This window comes from Thunnus maccoyii, chromosome 12 (genome assembly GCF_910596095.1).
Source record: "Thunnus maccoyii chromosome 12, fThuMac1.1, whole genome shotgun sequence".
Taxonomy (NCBI): Eukaryota; Metazoa; Chordata; class Actinopteri; order Scombriformes; family Scombridae; genus Thunnus; species Thunnus maccoyii.
The window spans coordinates 28,892,808-28,906,399 of NC_056544.1; the positions used below are offsets into that span (position 1 = coordinate 28,892,808).

Consider the following 13,592-nt stretch of genomic DNA (forward strand, 5'->3'; position numbering starts at 1 on the left):
ATTTGCTTTCTACTGATAACAAAAGTTTTGAAGTTAACTATGAAAGTGAAAAGTTTCTTCAGGGACCAAATGCTTTTGCTGGAGGGCCGGATACCACTACTCCAAACTGTCATTTTTCATCTGAAATGGCAACTTTTAGGCCACATATAAATATTATAATAGCTAAAAGGCTGAATATTTCAAGATAAAATAAAATTATGGAAATCCAGGAACAAATATCTAATAAAAGACTTTAATTGTGGAAATACTCTGATAAGTTTAATAAATGACAATATATCTATTGACAGTATCAATGAAAAACTTCTGCAGGTTTCAATTGAAACGCACAAATCAGCTCTATATGAATGTAAAATCTCAAAAGAACAACAGCATCCTGCAGCATCAGCTGATGATGTAATGAGACACTTTAACACTGCGGGACATTTGTATTAATGTTCCTCTGTAGTCAATGCAGTCTGACGTTCTCACAACACTATTACATCAGTATTGACAATCTAGGATGCCGAACACAATATGTTCCTATTATCCAGCACAGCGTTTGACATGGGTGCAATTTGTTTCACAGCTGAGGTGATTGATTTTGATTCTGACTCGATTCCTGTTCGACTGTTTACAGCAGTGACAGAGTACTTTAGTGTGATGAAACTGAACAAACACAACATCTGACGTATGGTCACCTTATACTGTGCCAACAAACACTCGCCTTTTAACACATCCAAGAGACGCAGAGCAACATTATCATCCCATGGGAGTCTTGTTTGTGTCCATCTGATTAGATAGAAGCTCTGGTTTAATCTCCAACAATCTCCTGAGAAAAGTATTTAGCTGCTAGATGTTCCACTTTGTTCACCAGCTAGACTCTAAATCTATCTGTCTGCCGTTTGGTGCTGGCTTGGTGGGTTGAGCAGAGCTTGTTTGCTGAAGAAAAGCTACCTGCTGTTCCTTGAAATGAGAGTGTTGAGACTGTATCATACTTTAAATGTGACATAAAAACCAAAACTATGGGCTAAAAGTGACCAAAAAGGAGCAAAAAGGCCCTTTAAATTCAGACATTTGATTTCATCTCATTCCTCGAGTGCCGAAACAGTCAAACTATGTCATGTGACGTCTGCAGCTAAACCGCACGCCGCTTCCATCCCTTTAAAAACATCCACGCACATTATACGTACGCACATACATCACGCTGCATACCGCTCATGCACAACTTTGAACTCAGAAAGAGACGCGCGTCTGACAGCAACAAATCAACCCCCCCCACCCCTCCCTTCCCAAAAAACACACTTGGCATTGAGATACCATTATTACTTACAGAAGTGCATTCAGAGAAAGCCAGTTTCCTGGGGTGCCCTCTCACCCTGTAACCTCAGTAGGCGTCGGGGGGTCTCAGAATAAGAGGGTGCTTTCATACCCGCTCGTAATGCCCCCTTTATTCAGAGCCCATCTCCCCTGATAGCTCGTTGATGGGCCCATTTGAGCTGCTGAGATGAAGGGAAAGGCCAATTCACAACCAGATCTTGACTGAGTGATTGAATGGCGCCCTTTAACTGCCACTGGCCGCAGAGGAGACCTCATTAGCATAACCCGCATTTGCATACGGCCGGGCTGAAGCAGTACAAAGCCGAGCGGTGTCAGGAAGCTGCCCTCTGCCTCCTGGCTTTCTTTTCTTCCCTGTTTTTTTTTTTATCTCCTTCGTTTCCTCTTTTCGCTCAGATTCTGGCTGGTTTTTGGGGACGTCAACAACTGCTGTGTTCGGAGACAGGCGGAGCTTCTTTTTCTCTTTTTTGGTCTCTAGATCTTTTACAGCTGACGGTAAATGAAATTTCTCCTCCTCTATCTATCTGTCTTTTTTTTTTTTCTCTGAAATGCAATTTGAAGAAGTTTCAAGCTGTGTCAAAGATCTGCAGCCAAAGAGATTGCTTTCTTACTTCAACCGTGACATTTTCTATTTCAGAAAAGTCCATTTTGTTCTTTTTTATTCTGTGTTTCTCATCATGAATAAAAGCTGCCTGACACAAGAATGTATTGCTCAACCCGAAATGATTCTTAAATAGAATAATGTTCTTTGACTCATTATGGGATCCTGTCAAATATGTCAAATGAATACAGCTTTTGTACCTTAAAAAAGTGAGCTTGGAAGATCCTAAAGTGTTGTTTTATTGCAGCAGTGTGACCATTTAAAGTCAATATATGGCCAAAAGTATGAGGACAGGCCATGTACTCTTGCACATGTTGGTGAAGATTGTTTTCCCTGGTTTGACCACTTAGTTCTGGTGAAAAGAAAATTTTAATGCTACAGCATACAATCATAAGTTAGATGCTCTTATAGTAAAATGGGAGCAAATCCCTGCAGCCAGCTTCCAAAATCTGATGTCAAGCCTTCTCAGAAGAGTGGAGGCCCCACATATTTTTGGTCATGTAGACTAGAATTCATCATGTTTTCTTAAAAGTTTTAGATTGTTTAGAAAATGATGCTACTTTTAGCCATATCCTTCTGACTTAAAGATGTTTTGGGACAATATTCATTAGGAAATTACTCAGTTTCTGGTCTGTATTAATTATAATTCTCCACAGTTGGGGAGAATGCCAAGTAAATTGGCTAAAATCCATCAATCATCAGCTCAGAACAACAACAGTGATGTAAATCAGCATCCAGAGACAGACAGACCATCTCTTCTACTCATCTCGTCTTCTACAGGGGGCGTGACAACAATAGCCCCGGAGGGTAAACTCAGTGTCTTTCTCAGCCCAACTTCCCTGCTAAAATACTCAGAGCTCAGGGCATTCAGCGGGACAAAAGGGGGGGGGGGGGCGGGGGGCGTGACAATTCGCTCCCGAGGGGGTTGGGAACCTGGGGGGTTAGTGTGAAAAAGGCAAACATGGGAAGACAACCAAACTCAGGATGAGCCGTCCACCTCTGTACGACCAGACGACACAGAGAGCTGTAAAGATGTTTTTCAGTCTGCATGACTTTCCTATATTATCCTAAGATCCTAAGATTAAACTCCTCCACCATACAGTATATACAGACTGCAAACCAAAGTGTCAGCTGATTGACTCCCATTCAAAACTCAGTGCAGTCCAGCTTTGTACTGGGACGCTCTGCTGCTCTGCGGTTTACTTGCAGGGCAGCAAATACTTGCAACAGATGTCTGCAGGTATGGTTATTGGATAGCAACAACCACGTTTCTGTTGCATACCTGTTGGTTTGAATCAATAAACCAGACTGAGATGCCCCAGGAAAAGTCATCTTCAATCTCATCTGGAACATCTGGCCAACAATTCCTCAGACTGTTGTGTGCCTAGACACACAAGTCTTTACTGGCTACTTTCCAGTTAGTCATGATATAAGGTTGCAGCAGGTGGCAGCGACAGATAACTGACGTTATGACTCAGAGAGCATGAAATGAGACTTTGGTGAAACAAATACTGCTCAGGTGACCTTTGGTGAGTCTGGTAATATGTTTGGTATAGTACAGAATGTCCACTGATGACATTTAAAGCTATAGTGATTCAAAAAGGGTTGCAACTAATTATTATTTTGAATATCAATTCATTAATTGTTGATTTTACCTTTACAATGATATGAAATTGTGAAAAACACCAATCAAAATTTCCTTGAGTAAGAATGCTTTCAGATTTCTTATCTTGTCTGACCAACAGTCAAACATATGATATTAAACAAGTTTCTACATTTGTTCTACCTTTAAAGTTGAATGCATCGTCTTTGAAGTCCACATTCTTGCTTTAACTGGAGGACTAAGAGCATCTAAAAACCCAGATCTCTGTGGTTTTTTCTTCTTTGTCAGGAGTCTTGTTTGCTTCTGAGCATCCAGGTCTGAATGTGGGAACCGGCGAGGATTAACACTCACTGCTCAGTAGGGACTCCTTCACTGAATTTTGGGGAATCCCCGGAACAATGTTTCTGGCTCATAGATGGACATAAATCCAACCTAAATCCCTGACCCTGCTGGATTTAAGCTTGACCCAGTTTGGAGGAGGATTCTTGTGAGTTTGAATTTTCTCAGAAACATCAGTGGACACAAAGGAAACCTGCAGAGGAATTCCAGCTCAAATGAAACCAATAAGTAAAACATTCTACCTTCTTTGTGCCATTATGATAGTCGACTAAGGTCTTAACCATTTTCGCACAGATTGATCACTACTGAATGAACCAAATCATAATGTGTTGTAGCAAACAGCAGGTCAAGATCACTTGAAGCGCTACTTTTCCTTTTAATAAAGAAAATCAGAGCTTTGCTCTTGAACTGCAGCAGCAATTATTTTCATTGTTTATTCATCAGTCAGTTATTTTCGAATTTGAATTGATTACTGGTTAAGTCTCTACAATGCCCCAAAATCAGTGAAAAATGGCCATTTAAATTTCCCAGAACCACAAGTCACAACCTCAGATTACTTGTTTTGGTCCAAAACCAAAAATGTTCTCAATATAATGGACATAAAACAGAGAAAAGCAGCAAATTGTCGCATTTCAGAAACTGGAACCAAGCAAATGATTGGCAACGACTTGCACAAATATTGTTAGTGAATGATTTCCTGTCAATCATCTAATTGATTAATGATTTCAGTGCTACTACGGTCCAAACAGTAACTTTTCAATGTGCTTCAACTGTTCTGAGAAAAAGACAGAGAAAAACAGAAATAAACAGTAAGTAAAACAGAAAAAAAACAACAAAAGAGATTAAAACTACACAAAATCTTAAAATCTGAGCATGACAAAACACATGACTGAAGGAAGTGACTCACTTTATGTCTCAGCTTAGTGTCACAAAGCTCGATTTCAGAAAACTATCTCAGCTGTGTATTTTGGACTAAACAGCAGGCAACATATCAAAAGTGCGATCCCATTAGAAGAACTGAGCTTGTCTTATAAAAACAATCAGCTGAACATCAGAGAAACTACTTTCTCTTCATTATCATATCATTAACTGCTCCTCATTATGTATTCAAACTCATTCATGTTTGCACTCTGAGCTCAAATTACAATCACCATCTTAATAATAATCTTGCAGTCGAGTCAAATGTGTCTTTTTTTTCCATCTTGACATTCACTCTGTATCATTTGGAGACTGAAAGCCTTCGAGTCCAATTAAAGAGACAACAAACAGGAATCATTGGTGGGACTCTGTGCTTGTCCAGTGTATTACATTATGAAATTACACAGTGATAATGAGACCGATGAGACTCGTTCTTGCTGCTCAATGAATTAAGAAACACAAGGTTGCGTCTTTTGGGGGTTTAGTTAAAAAAATGACAAGCATCGGCTCTGAATTTGGTGGTTTTCTTCTGATATGCAACTTGATTTTTTTCCAGGTAGAGAGAATCTATAAAGAACACAAATAAGCCTCAACAGTTTTCCCACCTTTGTACCAAATTTAAGCCTCTTGCCATCTGAAAACTGCAGCAAAAGTCAATATATTGATAGCCCTTAATTAGTCCTGCGGCTCTATTTAACTCATCTTCATGTGTGATTAGATATGTCTTTGTGGTTGATCAAACTGGTGTCAACATCTTCAGACATTAAATGCATGTTTGATAATGTCATTATGACAGGTAAGGTTCCTCAGGTGGAGAACAACTTCAGTATTTGTCTTCATTTAGTTTCACGATTGATTTCACAGAGCAGATCGATTCATTTTGAGCAGAAGCTACTTTTTTTATAAGAGAGACTCCTCATATGCAAAAGACTGAAAATCAAACTGCAGCCTGAAATAATGACAGACTCTCTTTGTGCGTCTGTCATGCAACCCAAAAAAAAAAAGAGAGAGAAACTGCTGCATGTCACCTCATTCCACAGCACTTAAACCCCCGTGCAACAAGCGTGCACTTGAACGCACCGCTTCCCCGTAAAACAAAACAGAAGGTCTCACCGTGCATCGTAGCTCGCCGCTCTGAATCCTTCAAGGTTTTCAGATCAGGGGTAAAAAATGACAGAAAACTTCCCAAAGCTGCTGCTGCTGTCTGTCCGTCTCTCTCTCCTCAACACACTCACACACTCTGCCACCACAGAGTCAAACAAAGGCTTTCAAACCCCGAACTCCACTCCCCTTTTTGTGTGGAGAGGGGAGGGACGTGGTTGCCATGGCGATGCATCTCCTGCTGAGGCTAATTTGTGCGGGCCACTTGTAGGGCCTGACAAGAGATGTGTGTGTGTGTGTGTGTGTGTGTGTGTGTGTGTGAAAGAGAGAGAGAGAGAGCAGGCTGTTTACATTCAAACGCGGCAGTGATTTTTGTTTCCACTCATTGTAGTGAACTGAGGAGGTGTCACACACTGGTCTGATGAACTGGTGTGACGCTGCCTCAGACTGGCTGAACTGGACTGAACAGAATATATTTATCTATGAGTCTTGATGGGAAATAAAGCAGAGTGATCATACAATGTGGGATTATATCATTTTCATAATCTTATCATGAGATTTTTTACATAATAACACAATAAAACAGATTAGATAGACTTTCTGTGCAGTTTATATGCTTATAAATTGCCCATAAATAACACTTTCATTTATGTGTTGCATCATCATTTGTAATTTGAACCTCAAGTATGTATTTTTAATTTCACAATGTATAGTATATTATACATATTACATATTTGGAACACCTTTAAAACATCCTTCATCCCTTCAGCCATTAATACCATAAGTAAATCCCAGTAGACACATACATATAATCACACCTAAACTGGTCTTTTAACAGTATTGATGTGAACGTTCATTACTTATTTTTACTGTGATGTTTTTACTTTCTTGCTGTTTCTACTTTGTTATTGTTGATATAAAGACAATAAAGTTTCTTGAATCTTGAATATTAGCTATATGTATTATTAATTGGAATTAAGTTGGATGAATGAAGTATTTTTATCTCATCTAGATGTAAAATTCTGTTTTCCCACGTTCACTACATTTAACATTAGTTTGATTATTTTACATTGTGCTACATATCAATAAGATCAAAATCTAATTAAACTTTCACAATCAGTGAAATTTAAACTTTAGGAATTGTGTTTGTTCCTGCAAACGAGATATATTGTAAAATATAAATATAATCCGACTGCTGGTGACGTGCAAGTGAGCTGTTAGGATGCTAAGATTAGCATAAATAACCTTCCCTGGCTAACATGAATCATATTATCTGTCTTTGACTTATTACTCGTGTTTATAGTGTCAGTGTTTGTTGTGCACATGCAAAACATCCTTATAGCGTGCAATTTTAAAAAAACTTAGCGAATTTAAAAGTTGTAGTTAATCATTTTAACAAATAAAGACATAATGATCATCCACTTTGAACCAAATTAACGACATGAACACCCTGAATTACTTCAATTAGCATTAACATTATAAAAAGAAATGTATAAAAGTTTTATGAGATGTTTTTTTCTATAATTCAGCCTCCATCTTTGGTCCTGAACATTTGTTTTGCTCTTTCTAAACTTGTCAATAACCTCTTCCTTGTATTTTCTGTTGGAGTTTTTTCATACAGGTGGCTTCTTTTTCTTCTTCTATTCATTCTAAATGAACCAGATTGTAAATATATCACCTCTGAGTTAACAGGAACAAGTGTCCAGCAAATGTTCACATCAGACCACCGTCATCCAGTTTCATAAACTGGATAAAAGCTGAATCACTGCCGGGACCAAGAAATTAGACAGATCCATTGATTTATCTGAACATTTCACTGATTATAGTTTAAACTGATTACAGCCAGAGATCAGTTTAGAGCCAATGTGTCTGAGTGTGTGTGTGTGTGAGTGTGTGTGAGTGTGTGTGTGTGTCTGTTGTTACATGCAGTTTGTTTTACAGACACAAAAATACACAACGTACTGTCAATACATGTCTATTCCTGCTAACAACAAGAACACAAATCAATAGATTCTGATCATTCTGCATGATCTGCTGTTGTTACTGTCAAACACACACACACACACACACACACACACACACACACACACACACACACACACACACACACACACACACACACACACACACACACACAAGCTAAAACACTCCTTGAAGTAGGATGGGGTTGCTGTGGTGACGGCCAACTGCATTTGGTGCGCGTTCATGATGAGTGTGACAGCTTTTTGTAAGCAAACGTGTGTGTGTGTGTGTGTGTGTAGGTCTGTCATAGGCTACTTTCAGGGACAAATTTCAGACTAAAGACCTGTTAACTGGTCCCCATTGTCCCCAATTGGTAAAATGCTGATTTTTGGGTAAGTCGTTAAGGGTAGGGTTAGTCAAGTAGTGGTTATGGTTAAGGGTAAGTCTCCCGGAAATTAATGTAAACCTATGTAAGGTCCCCAAAAGTGACTTAGGATGACATGTGTGTGTATGTGTGCGTGTGTAAATTAGTGTTATTGTGTGTGTCAGACATGAAGAAAACGGTTTATAAATACTGACATCTGCCTCATTATTTCATACATACTGTATGAACTTCTGACTGTTAATCACACACACAAGTAAATAATTTCACAGAATATAAAGTTATAAGATCAAAATAACTTAAGGAAACATTATATAAGTGTATTATAAGTATTACTATTATAATACAATGATGTCTTTATGATGTCATGTCTTTATTTACTCATTAAACTTAAAAACTGTAAAAAGTAGTAGGCGTGTCATGTAGACGACATGCTGTTTATTGAGGAAAATACAAAACCTGCTTGACAAAAACGAGATTTTAAACAGGAGAGACAGACTTGCAACAGGAAATCTAAATCTTGTGTTATCAGTTTTTTGCTCTGAAATGTATTGATTAGTTCGTTTTTAGCTAATCAAGGAAGCAAAATCCTGTGTTTACTTCCAGGCGGAATCAGAGACAAGCGTTTTTGGTGTGTGGTCATCTGAAAATGAACAGTGCATGCACAAACATGTGTGTGCTTGTATGTATATATATATGTGTGTGTGTGTGTGTCCTGGTTGTATTTAAAGTCAACGGTCTGTCTACACTATTATACATTCTGTCAATATATTGATATTTCCACAGAGACTCTGTTGACCATCTGCAGGAGTCCCATGACACGCTGTTACATCACTGCACCCAAAATAGCAATTAGTCAGTCAGTCAACCTCTACTCACTTCCACTAAATGTTTTCACTGATCAAAATCAGTCAGAATATACTGTTATAAACTCACACAGCATCATCATCATCATCATCCTCGCTTCTCCCTCCGCCTCCGTGCCTTCCTCCTCTCTGACACCTGCTCAGAGTCAAACGGGCAGATGACAGGGACGCCTCTCGGGGGCTTTTAGGGGCCACGTGTCTTGTTGCCCTGACCCCTTGTTTCCCCTGGGGGTGTAGGGGATGGAGCCCCTCATCCCACCCCTCCCTCCCTCCTCCTCCTCCTCTTCTTCCCTCACTGCATTAAGCTCCATTTAAAAGTCATCATCAAGCCTTGTTTAACATTCGATCAGCAGAGGAGAGCAGACGGTCGCGTTTCGCCTCATAAAAACTCGCCGGCTGTCCAGCTGGTCTCCCAGAGGACACTGAGGACCCTCCAGTCTGTGAGTGTCTGATCTACTGTATGTATCTCTCTCTGTATATCTATTAAATATAAGAAGAAACAGGCCCTGAACAATTTTAGACTTTCCATGTTTACTTATACGTCTCTATTTATCTTCAGCATGACTTTACAGGATTTGAACTGTAATATTACAGTTTCTGATCATTCAAAACCAAATTATTAATCAGTTTTTATTTTATTTGAGCAGTTTCTCTTCTGGTAAGAAGTCCTGCCAGTAACCAGAAGTCTATAAATTCTGTAAATCTGTATTAAAAAAATATTTTCATCCTTCTTCTTTGCCTTTAATGTGTCTCCTCTCTTAGCAAGCTTCTGTCTAGATGAGGTAACCATAATGTGACCTTTGACCTCCTCATAATCTATCGCAGGTAGTATGAAGTGAAGCTCATCCTGCTGTCATCCTCACTGTCAGTCACTCTGCACAACTGCATTAATTGTGATTAAAATATAACGTGTGTTTTATAGTTAGTTAGTAAAGAAAATCTTTCAGGATTCACACCTGATCCAAAGCTGCTCCAAGAACTTCCTTAACATTTTACATTTTTTAATATTTTACTTGAGTATAAACATTTTTTTGCAACAAATAAACTCGTTCTAATATAAGCCAAAATCTTCAAATCGAAATGTTTTCCTGAATTAAATAAAATATATAAATAAATGAACAAAACTTTGGTTTAAATGAAGCAAGAATAAGAATCTGACCAGTGCTACAGACACAGTTTGGTCAAAATAAATTAAAGTCCCCCTACATTTAAAAATGTGGTTTGAGCTCCACTGTGCAGAGTTTGACACTAGAAGTCTGTTTTCACATTGATCTGCTGAAAGAGGAAAGTTTCTCTGAGCTTATTGAATATCTGATTTTAAGGGGCGGGACTATGATCATGATTTGTGATGATCACAACTAGTTTGCAGCCAATCGTGGTCCAGTATTTACACTGAGAATGGACTTTACAGTGAAGCAGGAGACATGTTGTGTCCTGCAGTTAAACTTCTGAAATGAAATATATTTGCATTCTGGAGTTTTTTTAATGACGGAGAAGGAGAATGAGCCATTTCAAGGATTTTAATGTGGTAATTATACTTTTTTTCGTGGAAAAACCACAACAGACATATTATTGTTCCAGGCAGATTATTTTTACATGTATAAGTTCTTGTCTGGAAGGATCTTTAAGGTTTGATACTCAACCCCAACTTAAAATATTAAACACATATCCACACACATACATACGTGTACAAACTGATATGAGAGCAATCAAGTCACACACACAGCTGATGTAGGACAAAAAACAAAAAACACATTGCCTGCACACACACACACACACACACAGTAACAGACACAAGGGCCCTCTGTGCGTGTGTGTGTGTGTGTGTGTGTGTGTGTGTATGTATATGAGTGTGTGTGTGTGTGTGTGTGTGTGTACATGAGTGTGTGTGTGTGTGTCTACATGAGTGTGTGTGTGCGTGTGTGTGTGTGTGTGTGCTTGCGTGCATCAAAACTCCAACAGAGGACTGAGAGAATCTCAAACACATAACTCCTCACAGACGCTTCACATCTGCGTCACAAACCTCCCTGTGTCCACATCTGACTCCGTCACAGCAGCCCGGCAGAGAGATGTGAATACACAGCGGGGGTGGACAAAATAACAGGAACGCCTGATAACGTAATTCAATGTGTTTGAATGTTTGATTGGTCGCTGATTCTCAGTGGAAAACATACTAAAAAGAACTGTTTCTGTTTATTACTGTTGATATGAACAAGTAGTTTGTATCCACTGTTGTCCAACAAATCAGGGCCTCCGATACATTACATCACCTAAAATCTTTACATACATGCTCACAAGAACATCTTTTAGTGGAACTTCCTTGATATCGAGCAGTCGTCAACGTGAACTCCATGATTTAATGCTAAGTTAGCGATTTTTGAGAAGATTCTACAGAAAAATAATGGCAAAAAACTGCTGCACAATATGTTAATTAACTACAAATTTAGCTGAAAATGTAAACATGCAACAGTCCAGTACCTTTCACAGTGGTTTTAGGATTGTAGTTCCAGAAAAATCTGCAAACATGTTGACTGTCAGCTCTTTTAACATCTCATTTAGTTTCAATCAGACAGACAGATAGCAGAGACACATCCTCAGGTATAAACTAACGATTACTGACCACCAGGCTTGGGAACTATCCATCATTACCGACATCAGCAATCAATGCCAATGATTCCACCGCCGAACGTATATCAGCATCAGCTCGACTCATTCGGTGTTTGTGCAATGATGTCGCTAATGAGTCGACAAGGCGTCCAGACATCCATCGATAAGATACCGATCTAAGAATAGAAGTCCTGCCAATGAGTCGATCAATACATGGCTCGCCTGGGGGGGGGGGGGATCTGGCCCGGTTTCAAACCTCACTTTAAACCACAGACTGTAGACAAACGTGACGTCATCCAGACAGGACGGTTTGACGGCATCTCTTCAGAAAAATGCCACTTTTCATCGCAAAGTTATGTGATTAACTGTTCACTCATTCAGACCAAAGCCAGCTAATTTAAAGGTTGAAATACATATATATATATATTCTACATAAGATCAATATCTACTGAATCCTTGAGCAATGAGCATTTAAAATACATGTGTTGTTTCAGTGCAGAGAGTAAACAGACTGTAACTAACAAAGAGTTCAATGGTTGGAAATTATAATATAATATAATTCACATCACTCACAAATCTAACTGGAAGATGATGTTCGTGAATGTAGATGATCTCCGGTCAGGAGTCACCGTACAGATACTGAATCCCACCACTGTTTCCTGTATATCATTTGTGTACATTAGCCTGCATTCTTCACTACTCCAGCCTGTTGCCAAGCAACCCGGGGTCAGAGGGCACCGCAGAGGCCAGACACTTCTCATTCCTGTCTGCGGTTGGTTGGTGGGGGAGGACTGTTTGATTATTAAATGACAAATGATTCGCACTCACACACACACACACACACACACTCTGATACTTGAGAGAGCCGACATCCTGACCTGCTTATGTTTGCTAAAGGCGTTTCTGTGTGTGTGTGTGTGTGTGTGTGTGTGTGTGTGTGCATGAATACTGATAACAACACTCACCTTGTGTGTATTTGGTTTGATGCATCGAATGAAATACGGGTTGGAGGTGCTGAGTGTGGCCATCAGAGAGTGCAAAGAATCCTGCAACAAAACAAACAGGTACAAATACTTCTGTTACAACTAATATTATCATTATTATTATTATTTGTATATATCATGTACTAACACCACATACCACAGCATCTATAGGCTAAGCTAGTCTGCAGAGCCTGGACCTTTAAAATACATTATACTCAATATAAAAAAAAGCACAATACATATGATAGCAGCAATAATGTGTATATTATAGTGTCACTGCTATGTTAGAAGTGTAAGTTACAACTACTTAATAACACTTAATAGCAACTGGACTAACATACTAAATCACTGCAGTGTTTCTCTTAAAATATGTGTAAAAAATGACTCAGAGAAAATCATCAGAAATGAAATATTGAAATCAAAACAGTCACATTTCATCGCTGTGTATAAACTTTTATTGAAATATCCATTATAATTACAGTAGTATGTATATGTGTATATATATACATATACAGTATGTTAGATCAGTTGCTATTAAGTGTGTAAACTCTTAACTTCTAACATAGTAGTGATACTATAATATACACATTATATTACTTCTATTACTACAGCTGCTATTTTTACTACAATCACTGCTAATACTCTACTACAACTACTGATGCTGCTACTCTTAATGTGCTAATATTATTAGTACTTATCCTAGCAAAGGTAATACTACATTTTTATTACAACAATACCTACTGCTACTACAACTATCTCTACTTCTACAGTTACTACAACAGCTACTTATACTACAACTACTGCAATATCTAATATTATACTGAGATAAATATCTGAACTTTTATGTTACAACTACCGCTGCTACTACTACAACTTGTACAACAGTTAATACTATTACTAATACCAACACAAGTGC

At 38.6% G+C, this 13,592-nt stretch overlaps 1 protein-coding gene across 1 annotated transcript in view; it reads right to left on the reverse strand.

Annotated features, from left to right (window-relative positions):
* myo10 (myosin X) overlaps positions 1–13,592 on the reverse strand; it is a 155,569-nt gene that overhangs the window by 23,231 nt on the left and 118,746 nt on the right. Inside the window, exon 19 of the mRNA XM_042429034.1 lies at positions 12,659–12,739. Within this exon, the coding sequence (XP_042284968.1) occupies positions 12,659–12,739 (81 nt within the window). The remainder of the gene's footprint in view (positions 1–12,658; positions 12,740–13,592) is intronic.